The sequence below is a fragment of the Rhinatrema bivittatum genome, chromosome 19, assembly GCF_901001135.1.
Source record: "Rhinatrema bivittatum chromosome 19, aRhiBiv1.1, whole genome shotgun sequence".
Classification (NCBI taxonomy): domain Eukaryota; kingdom Metazoa; phylum Chordata; class Amphibia; order Gymnophiona; family Rhinatrematidae; genus Rhinatrema; species Rhinatrema bivittatum.
This window is the reverse complement of record NC_042633.1, coordinates 40567650-40583625: the sequence shown is the minus strand read 5'-3', so window position 1 is coordinate 40583625 and position 15976 is coordinate 40567650. Positions and strand designations below refer to the sequence as shown.

The 15976-nt window shown below is 53.3% G+C and overlaps 2 protein-coding genes across 3 annotated transcripts in view; both read right to left on the bottom strand.

Moving 5' to 3' along the window:
• LOC115080123 (kinetochore protein spc24-like) overlaps positions 1–15976 on the bottom strand; it is a 29644-nt gene that overhangs the window by 8864 nt on the left and 4804 nt on the right. The window lies entirely within an intron of this gene.
• Positions 5953–14109, bottom strand: LOC115080402 (butyrophilin subfamily 1 member A1-like). The gene is made up of 3 exons (XM_029584544.1): positions 13944–14109; positions 7649–7771; positions 5953–7066 (listed from the first exon to the last, which is right to left on the bottom strand). Exons 1-3 carry the CDS (start codon positions 14107–14109, stop codon positions 6456–6458), a joined length of 900 nt encoding a protein of 299 aa, XP_029440404.1. The 3' UTR covers positions 5953–6455.

The window sequence follows — 15976 nt, the reverse complement described above, 5'->3', positions numbered from 1 at the left end:
GGAAAAGCTTCCCAAAATAACAAAGCCTTTAAGTTTTTCCTAAAGGGTTTGATATCTGATAAAACCTTAAAAGTGCATTTTAAAAGCCTGATGCGCATATTAATTAGGGGATGTGTGAATATGCTAGCACCAAGCAGATATTAAAAGCTGCCTGGATATGCACATAAATGCTGCAGCCCGCTCATCTCGGAAATTTTCGAAGCAGGCTGGGGTCAGGGCATGAAGCTGATGTGCACATAAATACCTATGCAATATGGTGCAGGCTGAGGCCCCCATCTACTTCTGCTATAGATGCTGTGTAAGTTATAAAATAAAGATAACTAGGCAGATTTGTGGGTTTTTAAGGGTTGGGGATAACTGGGGGGCAGTGAAGGCTATTAAACTAGGGGGTTTGGAGGACCAGTCTCTGAACTGCGGATGAACTGGTAAAACTGGAAATGGTGTTCCCTGTACGTACCCGGATCAGTCCAGACACCTGGGTTATGCCTCCTCCGCACCAGCAGATGGAGACAGAGCAAAACTTTGACGGGCTCTCTCATATACCAGGGTGCCACCCACAGCCTCTCAGTCTTACTCTGTCTCCAGCAGATGGCAGGTGCAAAACCCACAGTCTCTGGGGATTCCTGATCGGGTAGTTTTATGGTTTAGTGTCACTGGAGACGGTTCTCTCTTTTCTGCCAAGGGTGGTGTCTTCTTTTCCTTTTGAATCAGCCACTTGAGCTTCCTCCTTTCCCTGAAGGGGAGCGGTCTGATCCGATGGCTCGGGATTTACGGAATCTGGATATTCGCAGGGTGCTGCTGCGATATCTCGAGCTAACAGATCCCGTCCGTGTTTCTGACCATCTTTTCATGTTGGGAAGTGGCCCGAAGAGAGGAAGTGCAGCCCCAAAAACTATGGCAACTCGCTGGCTGAAGGAGGCCAATGGGTCGGCATTTTAGCTACGTGGGAAGGCTGTGCCAGTGGGCCTTCGGGCTCCTTCTACGCGGTCTCATACCGCTTCTTGGGCGGAATCTTTTCAAGCGTCCTCTCAGGAAATTTGCAGGACGGCTACGTGGAAGTCGTGGCATATTTTTGCGAGGCGTTACTGTTTGGATGTCCAAGCTTCGGCTGTGGGTGGATTTGGCGAGGGAGTGCTCAGAGCGGGGCTCTCTGGGTCCCACCCTCGGTAAGTTGGCTCTGGTACATCCCAGGTGTCTGGACTGATCCGGGTACATACGGCTGCAGTCGGGTTAAACTGAATAAGCAGATTGGGTCCTGGTTGTTGGCGCACGGTGGGATTCATGTTACTCACATCTGGTCCTGGGATGTCCGTCCGGGCCTTTATGGCAGGGACGGTGTTCACCTGTCTAATGAGGACAATGATTTATTCCTTAACTCTATTCAGGAGGCCCTGGAGTCGTTTGTGGGGGGGTGAGGGGGCTGTGAGGATTCTCCACCCGACCCCCTCCCGGTGCTGGAGTTACCAGAGCCCTGATTCTTGTGGGGCAGGGTTTAGAGCCAGGAATCTGCTTTCGTGGCTCTGGCGTTAGTTGCATGTGACAGGGTTCAGGCTCGTGGTTGGGCCCCCTTGATGGGCTGTGGTGGGGGTCCCGGTTAGCGGGGGGATCTTGCTGGGCTGTGGTGGGGGGTCCCGGTTAGCGGGGGGGATACTGCTGGATATTGCAGGTTTGGGGGCCTGTGAAGGGGTCATCTTGCTGGGCTGTGGTGGGGGTCCCGGTTAGCAGGGGGGGATACTGCTGGATATTGCAGGTTTGGGGGCCTGTGAAGGGTCACCTTGCTGGGCTGTGGTGGGGGTCCCGGTTAGCGGGGGGGATACTGCTGGATATTGCAGGTTTGGGGGCCTGTGAAGGGGTCATCTTGCTGGGCTGTGGTGGGGGTCCCGGTTAGCGGGGGGGATACTGCTGGATATTGCAGGTTTGGGGGCCTGTGAAGGGGTCATCTTGCTGGGCTGTGGTGGGGGTCCCGGTTAGCGGGGGGATACTGCTGGATATTGCAGGTTTGGGGGCCTGTGAGGGGGTCATCTTGCTGGACTGTGGTGGGGGTCCCGGTTAGCGGGGGGGATACTGCTGGATATTGCAGGTTTGGGGGCCTGTGAGAGGGTCATCTTGCTGGGCTGTGGTGGGGGTCCTGGTTAGCGGGGGGATACTGCTGGATATTGCAGGTTTGGGGGCCTGTGAGGGGGTCATCTTGCTGGGCTGTGGTGGGGGTCCCTGTTAGCGGGGGGATACTGCTGGATATTGCAGGTTTGGGGGCCTGTGAGGGGGTCATCTTGCTGGGCTGTGGTGGGGGGTCCTGGTTAGCGGGGGGATACTGCTGGATATTGCAGGTTTGGGGGCCTGTGAGGGGGTCATCTTGCTGGGCTGTGGTGGGGGTCCCGGTTAGCGGGGGGATACTGCTGGATATTGCAGGTTTGGGGGCCTGTGAGGGGGTCACCTTGCTGGGCTGTGGTGGGGGTCCCGGTTAGCGGGGGGGGGGGGGGATACTGCTGGATATTGCAGGTTTGGGGGCCTGTGAGGGGGTCATCTTGCTGGGCTGTGGTGGGGGTCCCGGTTAGCGGGGGGATACTGCTGGATATTGCAGGTTTGGGGGCCTGTGAGGGGGTCATCTTGCTGGGCTGTGGTGGGGGTCCCGGTTAGCGGGGGGGATACTGCTGGATATTGCAGGTTTGGGGGCCTGTGAGGGGGTCATCTTGCTGGGCTGTGGTGGGGGTCCTGGTTAGCGGGGGGATACTGCTGGATATTGCAGGTTTGGGGGCCTGTGAGGGGGTCATCTTGCTGGGCTGTGGTGGGGGTCCCGGTTAGCGGGGGGATACTGCTGGATATTGCAGGTCTGGGGGCCTGTGAGGGGGTCATCTCGCTGGGGCGTGGCAGTGATTCCTTGGGATGGGGAATCTGTGCTGACCTTGGCTCTGGCGATTTAATTACTAATAAAGCTGAGGCCTTGTTTTAATCCCATTGATGTCTGGAGAGTATTATCTGTGGGACGGTTTCTGTAAGGAGCCACCAGTCCTGGCTGCCCCTATCCTGCAGGTGCTGTCCCTATCTCCCCGTCCCCAGAGGGCTCACAGCCTGGGGTAAAGGAGGGGGAAGGGACTTGCACAAGGTCACAGGGAGCAGCAGCAGGATCTGAGCCCTGGTTTGTAGCTGCTCTCACCCCTCGGTGACTCCTCCACTCCTCCTTAATGAATTGTTCCCCAGGTATTTTACTCTACATGAGGTCCCTGTACAAACGTTCGGGCCGATACAGTAGGGAGCGGTAGGAAGAGCTGCGTTAGTGCTGGGTGCACCCGTGTTTGCCACACGCACAGTCCGGCTCACCTACCGCTCGATCCTGTATGTAAATAGCTTGCAAATGCAAGAAGCGTCCGTGAAGCGTTAGGCTCGCGCAACCCATTTTACTGTATAGAGCGCTATACAGCGCTTATAACCTGGGTGTGCTGGTGCCTGTCATTTGAAATGACAGGCACCAGGAAGTGGATGGTTCTCCTACGCTCGGATCCTCTCTCCCCCCCTCCCAAAGCAAGGCGCAGGGGGAAAATTAAAACAAAAGTGAATAAAGTGTAATAAAAGTAAACTTACTGCATGTGAATTTTCTTTGAACAGTCCTCTCTCTCCTCCTCCCGAGGCGCACACCGCGGCTCCCCTGCCTCCTGGGGGCAGCCGGCAGCAATTTGTGCGTGCAATTTGGGCGCTCAAGGCAGTGCATTAGCAAACGCCGACATCACACGCCTTGACGTCACGCCTCGAGCACAGGCGTGCATTCATTCACCTTCGCCAGCGGGGCTGCTGGAAGCCGCTTTCGCTGCCGGCTCCCGCCTGGATGAGTGCACGCCCGCCGGCTCCCACCTGGATGAGTGCACGCCCGCCGGCGAAGGTGAGTGAATGAATGCACGCCCGCCGGCTCCCGCCTGGATGAGTGCACACCCACCGGCTCCCGCCATGATGAATGCACGCCCGCCGGCTCCCGCCTGGATGAGTGCACACCCACCGGCTCCCGCCTGGATGAGTGCACACCCACCGGCTCCCGCCATGATGAATGCACGCCCGCCGGCTCCCGCTTGGATGAGTGCACGCCCGCCGGCTCCCTCCTGGATGAGTGCACACCCACCGGCTCCCGCCATGATGAATGCACGCCCGCCGGCGAAGGTGAGTGAATGAATGCACGCCCGCCGGCTCCCGCCTGGATGAATGCACACCCGCCGGCGTGTACGGGTGTGTGTGCATTCACTCACCTTCACCGGCGGGCGTGCACTCATCCAGGCGTACGGGCGTCCATTCATTCACTCACCTTCGCCGGCGGGCGTGCACTCATCCAGGCGTACGGGCGTCCATTCATTCACCTTCGCTGGCGGGGGCTGCTGGAAACCCCTTTCGCCGCCGGCTGCCCCCGGGAGCCAGGGGAGCCGCGATGCGCGCCTCGGGAGGAGGAGAGAGAGGACTGTTCAAAGAAAATTCACATGCAGTAAGTTTACTTTTATTACACTTTATTCACTTTTGTTTTAATGACATGTCGAGTAGGGATGTGAATCGTTTTAGGACGATTAAAATTATCGTCCGATAATTTTAATATCGTCTTAAACCGTTATGGAACACAATACAATAGAGATTCTAATGATTTATCGTTATAAATCGTTAGAATCGTGAGCCGGCACACTAAAACCCCCTAAAACCCACCCACGACCCTTTAAATTAAATCCCCCACCCTCCCGAACTCCCCCCCAAATGACTTAAATAACCTGCGGGTCCAGCGGCGGTCCGGAACGGCAGCGGTCCGGAACGGGCTCCTGCTACTGAATCTTGTTGTCTTCAGCCGGCGCCATTTTCCAAAATGGCGCCGAAAAATGGCGGCGGCCATAGACGAACACGATTGGACGGCAGGAGGTCCTTCCGGACCCCCGCTGGACTTTTGGCAAGTCTTGTGGGGGTCAGGAGGCCCCCCCCAAGCTGGCCAAAAGTTCCTGGAGGTCCAGCGGGGGTCAGGGAGCGATTTCCCGCCGCGAATCGTTTTCGTACGGAAAATGGCGCCGGCAGGAGATCGACTGCAGGAGGTCGTTCAGCGAGGGTTCCGGCGCCTCGCTGAACGACCTCCTGCAGTCGATCTCCTGCCGGCGCCATTTTCCGTACGAAAACGATTCGCGGCGGGAAATCGCTCCCTGACCCCCGCTGGACCTCCAGGAACTTTTGGCCAGCTTGGGGGGGGCCTCCTGACCCCCACAAGACTTGCCAAAAGTCCAGCGGGGGTCCGGAAGGACCTCCTGCCGTCCAATCGTGTTCGTCTATGGCCGCCGCCATTTTTCGGCGCCATTTTGGAAAATGGCGCCGGCTGAAGACAAGAAGATTCAGTAGCAGGAGCCCGTTCCGGACCGCTGCCGTTCTGGACCGCCGCTGGACCCGCAGGTTATTTAAGTCATTTGGGGGGGGGTTCGGGAGGGTGGGGGATTTAATTTAAAGGGTCGGGGGTGGGTTTTAGGGGGTTTTAATGTGCCGGTTTTGCGATTTTACGTTTTTTTCGATTTTTTACGATTTTTCACGATTTTTCACGATATTTTACCCCCCCAAACGGCAACAATACGATTCCCTCCCCCTCCCAGCCGAAATCGATCGTTAAGACGATCGAGGACACGATTCACATCTCTAATGTCGAGCCGATTTTCACCCTGCACCTTACTTTGGGAGGGGGGGATTTTGACCGGAGCCTGCCTATTGCTGTCACACCACACTAACGCCAGGGTGAGGGTCCTGGGGGGTGAGGGGGGGGGGTCGTTTGCCCATGAAATTTCATCTCTCTGACCTGACGCTCCACACTAACGCAGGGGTAGGCGGTAAGTTAGCAGGTTAAACGTGTGGCAAAACTGCAGGTTAAAAAGGCGATAGTCGGGGCGCACGTTACTGTATGGGAGGGAATAGCTAATCGGAGCGTTTACATCTCATATACATGCTGCGGGCGGAAAGGGTTACCCGGGGATTTAAAGAAGCAGTAAGGATGGGTTTAAAGAGGTAGTGAATCGCGGGTTGGGCTAACGCGGCCAAATAGTGAGTTAGAAGCAGGGTAACCGCGGCCGCGCTTTACTGTATGGGCAAGGGTCTGGGCTAATCTCAGATGCTTAATCTTTAGGGACATTTTCAGCTGAACTGGTGAGATTTTCAGCCCCAAATTAATCATCTAAATCTATCCAGTTACATCCACTAACTCCCCCCCAAGCAAGGAATCCTTCCCTCCCCTCCAACTGATTTTATTTAGAAAGAAAAGCCCCTCTCCCCCTCCTCTGTCCTGCAGCCCTCCCTGCAGACTCTCATTAGGAAGCCATTTCATTATATCCTGGGTAACTGAGACCTCCCAGCCCCCAACTCCTCATCTCCCACCCGCTCCTCACCCTCTCAGGTCCTCTCCTCTTGCTGGGCAGTGATTTTTCATTCACAAGTTTAACACAAATCTGGAGCCTCCTTTCCCCCTCTCAGAGGGGGAAAGGAGGCTGATACCACAGCTGATACCCCTGATACCTGATACCTGATACCACAGCTGATACCCCCTGAGCCCTGCACTCTCCCTCCCAGCCTGGCACTGGCCGGATCCTCAGAGAGTCATCGAGGGTACTGAAGAAAGGCAGGAGAGGGTCAGAGAAGGGGTCAGAGAAGGTGAAAAGTTTAGATTTATTCTCTGCATCGTAAAATGAAACTTCTTCTGCCTCATAGTCCAGGAAGATCCCCACAGCCCGGGGACTCTTACTCAGGGGGAGCAGGGTCCTGGGGGAGGTGAGGGTCCAGTATTCCCCTCCCCACCTCAGCTCAATTGCCCAGAATCCCTCCTCAGGTGATCGTGTGATCCTCCCCTTCCTCCTCACAGAGTCTCTGCACACCCCCAAGTGCCATCTCCTCCCGTCCCCCACCTCCACCTCCCAGTAATGTCTCCCCGAGGTGAAGGCCTCACGCCCCAGCACACAGAGATATGAATCAAATCTCAGTAGATCGACCAGCACGTCCTCTCCTGTGCCTCCATATTTCACAGTTTTCTCGTCAGTCAGGAGGAGCCGGGGATGAGCGGTTTCAGGATCCAGAGTCACATCCACTGCAGAGGAGAAATATTAATAAACATGAGCTCGCACTTCTGATTGGCTCTTCACACCCCCACATCTAACCGTTATTGGCTCCCTACCAATCTCCTGGCCCTCATTGGCTCCTGTCATTGGTTAGTTCCTCTTCCATTCAGCCTATCAGAAGCTCTGCTCACGGACAGGTTCTAGCAATCCTATTGGTCAGTGGCTCTCACTCCTGAGCTGCAGGACATAGGTCTCCAGACTGCCCCTCTCTTCTCCCAGTGTCTTCTTGCTTTCAGCTGAGGGAGGGGCGTTGCCCCCAGTTGGCCTATTGCAGACCGTACGAAAGTGCCCGGGAGAGGGGCACCAGCCCGCTCTCCCACCGAAAGAGACAAAATAACTGTGCCCTGCATCCCGCAGGGAGCGTTGCCCCCAGGTGGGGAAGCTGATGCCCTCCATACTACAAATCCCAGAATGCACCACGATAAAGCCAGGACTGAATAAGACTGTACAGTATGACATGGAGGCAGGTGACAGTGGCACAGGGCAGTAGCAGTGATGAAGGTCACAGGCACTGCCCTGCCTGTCCTGTGACCCCTGCACTCTCTCTGTACCTAGGCACCTCCTGATGAAGGCAGAACGGCTTCTTTCAGGGACAACGGAGGCCATGGGGAAAGCAAGACTGCAGGCCCCCAGGGTCCCGGTGCTGCTGCTGGTGCTGGAGGGCTTCAGCACTGCTAAGGTATGAGAGAGAGCAGGGGTAGGAGAGGGATGTGCGTGAAGGGAGGGGGCAGGGGAAATGAGTGAGCAAAAGACAGAGGGGACGGGGCAGGAACAAAGTGTGTGATAGAGAGATTTAAGTGTCCAGCGGTGAGGTGTGTGTGAGGAAAGGGTGAGCGAGTCTCTGGAAAAGAGGATAAGTGAGCAGCAGGGGGTAAAGGGAAGTGTGTGTGAGTGAGGAGGGACAGTGAGGGGAGGGAGGGAAGGATGGGTATGGAGGAGAGATATAAGTGAGGGGGGATGTGTTACGTTTCCCAGCGAGTAGACAGGTGAAGGATGGGTATGGAGGAGAGATATAAGTGAGGGGGGATGTGTTACGTTTCCCAGCGAGTAGACAGGTGAAGGATGGGTATGGAGGAGAGATATAAGTGAGAGGGGATGTGTTACGTTTCCTAGCGAGTAGACAGGTGAAGGATGGGTATGGAGGAGAGATATAAGTGAGGGGGGATGTGTTACGTTTCCTAGCGAGGAGACAGGTGAAGGATGGGTATGTAGGAGAGATATAAGTGAGGGGGGATGTGTTACGTTTCCTAGCGAGTAGACAGGTGAAGGATGGGTATGGAGGAGAGATATAAGTGAGAGGGGATGTGTTACGTTTCCCAGCGAGTAGACAGGTGAAGGATAGGTATGGAGGAGAGATATAAGTGAGGGGGGATGTGTTACGTTTCCCAGCGAGTAGACAGGTGAAGGATGGGTATGGAGGAGAGATATAAGTGAGGGGGGATGTGTTACGTTTCTCAGCGAGTAGACAGGTGAAGGATGGGTATGGAGGAGAGATATAAGTGAGAGGGGATGTGTTACGTTTCCTAGCGAGTAGACAGGTGAAGGATGGGTATGGAGGAGAGATATAAGTGAGGGGGGATGTGTTACGTTTCCTAGCGAGGAGACAGGTAAAGGATGGGTATGGAGGAGAGATATAAGTGAGAGGGGATGTGTTACGTTTCCTAGCGAGTAGACAGGTGAAGGATGGGTATGGAGGAGAGATATAAGTGAGGGGGGATGTGTTACGTTTCCCAGCGAGTAGACAGGTGAAGGATGGGTATGGAGGAGAGATATAAGTGAGGGGGGATGTGTTACGTTTCCTAGCGAGTAGACAGGTGAAGGATGGGTATGGAGGAGAGATATAAGTGAGGGGGGATGTTTTACGTTTCCTAGCGAGTAGACAGGTGAAGGATGGGTATGGAGGAGAGATATAAGTGAGAGGGGGATGTGTTACGTTTCCCAGCGAGGAGACAGGTGAAGGATGGGTATGGAGGAGAGATATAAGTGAGGGGGGATGTGTTACGTTTCCTAGCGAGGAGACAGGTGAAGGATGGGTATGGAGGAGAGATATAAGTGAGGGGGGATGTGTTACGTTTCCTAGCGAGTAGACAGGTGAAGGATGGGTATGGAGGAGAGATATAAGTGAGGGGGGATGTGTTACGTTTCCCAGTGAGTAGACAGGTGAAGGATGGGTATGGAGGAGAGATATAAGTGAGAGGGGATGTGTTACGTTTCCCAGCGAGTAGACAGGTGAAGGATGGGTATGGAGGAGAGATATAAGTGAGAGGGGATGTGTTACGTTTCCTAGCGAGTAGACAGGTGAAGGATGGGTATGGAGGAGAGATATAAGTGAGGGGGGATGTGTTACGTTTCCTAGCGAGGAGACAGGTAAAGGATGGGTATGGAGGAGAGATATAAGTGAGAGGGGATGTGTTACGTTTCCTAGCGAGTAGACAGGTGAAGGATGGGTATGGAGGAGAGATATAAGTGAGAGGGGATGTGTTACGTTTCCTAGCGAGTAGACAGGTGAAGGATGGGTATGGAGGAGAGATATAAGTGAGAGGGATGTGTTACGTTTCCTAGCGAGTAGATAGGTGAAGGATGGGTATGGAGGAGAGATATAAGTGAGAGGGGATGTGTTACGTTTCCCAGCGAGTAGACAGGTGAAGGATGGGTATGGAGGAGAGATATAAGTGAGGGGGGATGTGTTACGTTTCCCAGCGAGTAGACAGGTGAAGGATGGGTATGGAGGAGAGATATAAGTGAGGGGGGATGTGTTACGTTTCCCAGCGAGTAGACAGGTGAAGGATGGGTATGGAGGAGAGATATAAGTGAGGGGGGATGTGTTACGTTTCCCAGCGAGTAGACAGGTGAAGGATGGGTAGGGAGGAGAGATATAAGTGAGGGGGGATGTGTTACGTTTCCCAGCGAGTAGACAGGTGAAGGATGGGTATGGAGGAGAGATATAAGTGAGGGGGGATGTGTTACGTTCCCTAGCGAGGAGACAGGTGAAGGATGGGTATGGAGGAGAGATATAAGTGAGGGGGGATGTGTTACATTTCCCAGTGAGAAGACAGGTGAAGGATGGGTATGGAGGAGAGATATAAGTAAGGGGGGATGTGTTACGTTTCCTAGCGAGTAGACAGGTGAAGGATGGGTATGGAGGAGAGATATAAGTGAGGGGGGATGTGTTACGTTTCCCAGCGAGTAGACAGGTGAAGGATGGGTATGGAGGAGAGATATAAGTGAGAGGGGGATGTGTTACGTTTCCTAGCGAGTAGACAGATGGACTCAGGTGATGCTCCCCTGCCAGCAGATGCAGATATTTGCATAGATGCTCTCATACAAGTTGCTTTATGCCTTTCCTCCGTGGTCCTTGCTGGGCAGGATAGTTTGCAAGATTGAAGGCCACAGGGGGTTGGCACTTCTAGTGGTTTGAAGATCTGTGAACACTCCTGGTGGAGACCCCTGTTACCCTTCCAACGCAGGTGGATCTGTTGCGTCAGGGACCAGTTCTACACGAGGATCCGACTCTGTTCTGTCTTGCGGTTTGGCCCTTGAGAGGGTTTGCCTGTTGAAGCGAGGATATTCTTCTGCGGTGATTGCCACCTTACTCCACGCTCGCACGTTCTCTACTTCCTGAGCCTGTGTGCGGGGATGGAGAGCGTTTGAGGTCTGGTGTGAGGATCTCTGCATCCCTTCCTCATTCAGTTAGGATCCTACTCCTTCTGGAATTCCTGCAGGATGGGATAAATAAAGGTTTGGCCCTTAATTCCTGGAAGGAGCAGGTTGTGGCTCTTGCCTGTTTCAGAGGGCAGGTGAATGGTAGGGATGTGAATCGTTTTTTGACGATTTAAAATATCGTCCGATATATTTTAAATCGTCAAAAATTGTTAGGGCCACCATACAATACCAATTCCCCCGATTTATCGTCAAAAAATCGTAAATCGGGGGAAGGGGGAGGGCAGGAAAACCAGCACACTAAAACACCCTAAAACCCATCCCGACCCTTTAAATTAAATCCCCCACCCTCCCGAACCCCCCCCCCAAATGCCTTAAATTACCTGGGGGTCCAGCGGCACACTAAAACACCCTAAAACCCACCCCCGGCACACTAAAACCCCCTAAAACCCACCCCGACCCTTTAAATTAAATCCCCCACCCTCCCGAACCCCCCCCCCCCAAAATGCCTTAAATTACCTGGGGTCCGTAGCGGCGGTCCGTAGCCTTAAATTACCTGGGGGTCCGTAGTGGCGGTCCGTAGCTAAATCGGGGGAAGGGGGAGAGCAGGAAAACCGGCACACTAAATCGTGTTGTCTTCAGCCGGCGCCATTTTGCAAAATGGCCGCCGCAAAATGGCGGCAGCCATAGACCAACACGATTCGACGCAGGAGGTCATTCCGGACCCCCATTGGACTTTTGGCAAGTCTTGTAGGGGTCAGGAGGCCCCCCCAAGCTGGCCAAAAGTTCCTGGGGGTCCAGCGGGCGTCCGGGAGCGATCTCCTGCCGCGAATCGTTTTCCGTACGGAAAATGGCGCCGGCAGGAGATCGACTGCAGGAGGTCGTTCAGCGGGGGTGTGGAACCCTCGCTAAACGACCTCCTGCAGTCGATCTCCTGCCGGCGGCCATTTTGCAAAATGGCGCCAGCTGAAGACAACACGATTTAGTGTGCCGGTTTTCCTGCTCTCCCCCTTCCCCCGATTTAGCTACAGACTGCCGCTACGGACCCCCAGGTAATTTAAGGCTACGGACCGCCGCTACGGACCCCAGGTAATTTAAGGCATTTGGGAGGGGGTTCGGGAGGGTGGGGGATTTAATTTAAAGGGTCGGGGGTGGGTTTTAGGGGGTTTTAGTGTGCTGGCTCACGATTTTAATGATTTTCACGATACTCTAAACACCCAAACGGCGACAATACGATTCCCTCCCCCTCCCAGCCGAAATCGATCGTTAAGACGATCGAGGACACTATTCACATCTCTAGTGAATGGAGCTTCCTTCTCATCTCATCTGGATGTGGCCCATTTTCTAAAGGAAGTGATGAATCTTCGGCCTCCATTGCAGTTCCCGGTTCCCTTGTGGAGTCTTAGATTGGTGCTGGATTATTTGTCAGGCCCTGCGTTCTGACCTCTGCATGGTCTTTCCTTGTGGTTATTAATCTTGAAGACAGTGTTCCTGCTTGTTGTATGTTTTGCACATCGAGTTTCCGAGCTGCAGGCCTTGTCTTGCCGGTAGCCATTCCTTCAGTGACTCCAGGGGCAGAGAGCTGCATCCTGGTCCATCCTTCTAGCCTAAGGTGGCTTGGAATTTAATTTAAATCAATCCATTTCCTTGTCGCCTCCTGTATCGCTTGGGTGTAGAACAACTTGTTGTGTGGTATCTGGTGGTCTCTGAACCTTTCTGAAAGATGGATCACCTGTTTGTCCTTCATGGTGGAAGGAAGCAGGGTGAACCAGCTTCGCAGGTTAAGGAGGTCACAGCTGCACATGTGGATGCTGAAAAGCCGTTACCTACTCAGGTTCAGGCTCATTCCACTAGGGCTCAGGCAGTGAAAAGAGGTTACACATAATATTAAACAATAGTTACAATATTTTATTTTTTAATTTAAAGGTGTTTGTATACCGTCTTTACAAACAGTGTTTAATCAAAACGGTTTACTTAATAAAAAATAAAAATAAATATATGAAAGGAGAAAAAATAAAATTATTAAATTATAAAAGAGGGAAAAATTTACAAAAATATTCAATAAAAATAAGAAATGTTTAAAACAATGGTAGTTTACATAAAATAAATCAATATACAATAGTGATGTTGTGCCCAATATGAGAGAGAGTGGTTATGTTATTTAGGTTGAGATATATGAAAAGCGGATTGAAATAGGTGTGTTTTTAAAGATTTTTTGAAATGTTTTGTTGCGATTCCGGTCACTGGGGCAGTGGGGTCACTGGGGCAGTGGGGTCACTGGGGCAGTGGGTCACTGGGGCGGCGTCTCCACGAGGGAGACGCCGCCGAAGAGTCCGCCCCCTTGGAGTGCCGCGCACGAGGACCGTCGTTTTATTGGTGCAGCCCCAGATGTCAGAATCCGCCTCCTGATGACGTCAGACGCCAGTAAGGGGGATTTAAACCGAGCCCGGGGATTCTATCTTTTGCCTAGCAACGAGGTCACTTTCTGAAGTGCTAGTTGCCTCCTGTCGGTTCCTGATTCCTGCCTGCCTGCCTTGTATTCTGCTTGCTTAATCGTTGGTTCCTGTTTGCCGCCTGCCTTGATTCCAGCTCGTGACTTTGACTTTGCCAGTTTGCCGCCTGCCCTGATTTCTGCCTGTGACTCAGACCCTGCTTGACTGCCACCCGCCTCGACTCCGGTCCGTGACTCCGTCTCCGCTGCCAGCCTCCAGTCCTGACTCAGCTCCGTGACTTCACTTTGCCTGTTTGCAGCCAGTCCTGACTCCGGTTCACACTCTTCCTGGGTTCATCAGTACTTCGCCTAAGTCCCAGCGGTCCGGGTCCCTACGGGCTCCTCCTGGGGGGACCTCGGACTTCCAGGGTGAAGACGCCTAAGCCCTAGCGACCCGGGTTCCTATAGCTCCTCTGGAGGAATCGCGGGTTTCCAGGTGAAGCTCGTCAGCCCAGTGTGTGTTCTGCCTCCCGGTCGTCCTTCCTGGCCGGCCGGCCCAAGGATCCACTTCCCGGATTGGATAGTCGTAACAGTTTGCTAGGCCATGGATCCGGCAGACCTCGCTGGTCTCCAGGCCATTCCGGGGCTCGCCCAACGGCTGGTGCAACAGCAGCAAGTATTGGATTCCTTGGTTGCCACTGTGGAACGCATGGCAACTCGCATGGATACTGAACCACAGGCTCCAGCACCGGTACCTGTGGCTGCTCCGGTCGTCACATTGCAGACACCCACGCAGCTTCCCGCTCCTTCTCGGTACGCAGGAGACTCTAAAGCGTGTCGTGGGTTCCTAAACCAGTGTTTTGTGAGATTCGCTTTACTCCCGAACCAGTTTCCTACCGATTCGGTTAAGGTGGCATACATCTTCTCCTTACTAGACGGTAAGGCATTGAATTGGGCATCTCCAATGTGGGAGAAAAATGACACAACTCTCTCCAATTTGGATCACTTTGTGGCTAATTTCAAAGCAGCGTTTGATGAACCCGCTCGTCAGACTTCTGCAACCTCTGAATTACTACAGCTCCGCCAGGGACCCCGCACTTTGGCTGAATATGCGCTGGAATTTCGCACGCTGGCGCTGGAAGTAGGCTGGCGTGATGATGCCCTGCGCGGGATTTTCCTTGAGGGATTAGCGGGACGAATCAAAGATGTCTTGGCAGCCCGAGATATCCCCGAAGACCTTAACGCTCTCATCGAGCTCACTGGATGCATAGACCAACATCTGCAGCAGAGGGCCAAGGAGGTACGCCCTCCCCGACGTATGGTGCCTTTGGCTCCCGCTTTCTCGAGGCCGCTCGTGTCCATGCCTCGATCCACGGGGGCGTCCGCTGAGGCCTCTCCCGAGGAACCCATGCAATTGGGTAAAACTTCTTTGACGGAGGAGGAGAGACGTCGTCGCCGGTCTCTGGGCCTTTGTTTGTATTGTGGCGGAAAGGGTCATTTCCTGTCGCAATGTAAAGCAAGGGCGGAAAACGCTCGAGTCTAGAAGAAGCAGAGGAGTGTCTTCTGGGCTGTTTCAACGCTACTCCTCAATGTACAGTTCCTGTAACTTTAAGGTTTTCCGGAGGTTCCTTCGAAACTCAAGCTCTTATTGACTCCGGAGCTGGAGGGAACTTCATCACCCAGACCTTAGTTCAACAACTTCAGTTATCCACGCAACCTCGTGTTCCACCATTACGGGTTACTTCCATCCAAGGAACTCCGTTACCCGGGAGTATCTCTGTTATCACGAAACCACTGATACTTCAAACCGGGATATTACATGAAGAGACAATCTCATTTTTGGTCCTGGAGCGCTCTGTGCACCCGATTGTCCTCGGTTTACCTTGGTTGCAGTTACATTCACCAACGATTTGCTGGGATGATATTCAGATTACTCGGTGGAGTTCACATTGTCTCCAGTCCTGCATCAGGGCCACACCGGTCCCACCTATTCCATTGGCTCATATTGGAGTTCCACTCCCAGCTCCCTACGCGGACTTCGCGGACGTCTTTTCTAAAGAAAAAGCGGAGATTCTACCAGAACATCGCCCCTTTGACTGTGCTATAGACTTACTTCCTGGAACCACGCCTCCACGAGGTAGGATCTATCCTCTCTCTCAACCTGAGACTAAAGCCATGACAGAGTATATCCGTGAGAATCTCGCTAAAGGGTTCATCCGACCATCTAAATCATCTGCAGGAGCGGGGTTCTTTTTTGTGGCTAAAAAGGATGGTTCCCTCAGACCATGCATTGACTATAGGGGTTTGAATACCATTACTAAGAAGAACCGCTATCCGCTACCATTAATTCCTGAACTGCTTGACAAACTTCAGGGAGCTCGAGTATTCACTAAACTGGATTTGCGGGGGGCTTACAATCTGGTCCGGATCCGTCCCGGGGATGAATGGAAAACTGCATTCAATACCCGGGACGGGCATTATGAGTATCTGGTCATGCCATTTGGGTTATGTAACGCCCCAGCGGTATTCCAGTATCTCATGAATGAGATTCTTCGTGAACTATTGTATTCTTGTGTTATTGTATATCTGGACGATGTCCTTATTTTCTCGCAGGACTTGAAGTCTCATCGACGCCAGGTACGACAAGTACTCCAGATTCTCCGAGAGCAACACCTATATGCGAAGCTAGAGAAATGTTTATTCGAACAGGATTTGGTACCATTCTTGGGATATGTTATTTCCGCTACCGGGTTCAACATGGACCCCGAGAAAGTGTCAGCAATTCAGA

What these genes read in the sequence shown, in the direction of transcription:
- LOC115080402 (XM_029584544.1), bottom strand. Translation starts at nt 14,109, where the DNA reads ATGTATGCCACCTTAACCGAATCGGTAGGAAACTGGTTCGGGAGTAAA. An exon ending in GACGACCGGAGCAGCCACAG is followed by an intron (nt 7,772 to 13,943) that starts GTACCGGTGCTG and finishes CTCATACCTTAG; the next exon opens with CAGTGCTGAAGCCCTCCAGC. An exon ending in CTTCATCAGGAGGTGCCTAG is followed by an intron (nt 7,067 to 7,648) that starts GTACAGAGAGAG and finishes TCTCCTCTGCAG; the next exon opens with TGGATGTGACTCTGGATCCT.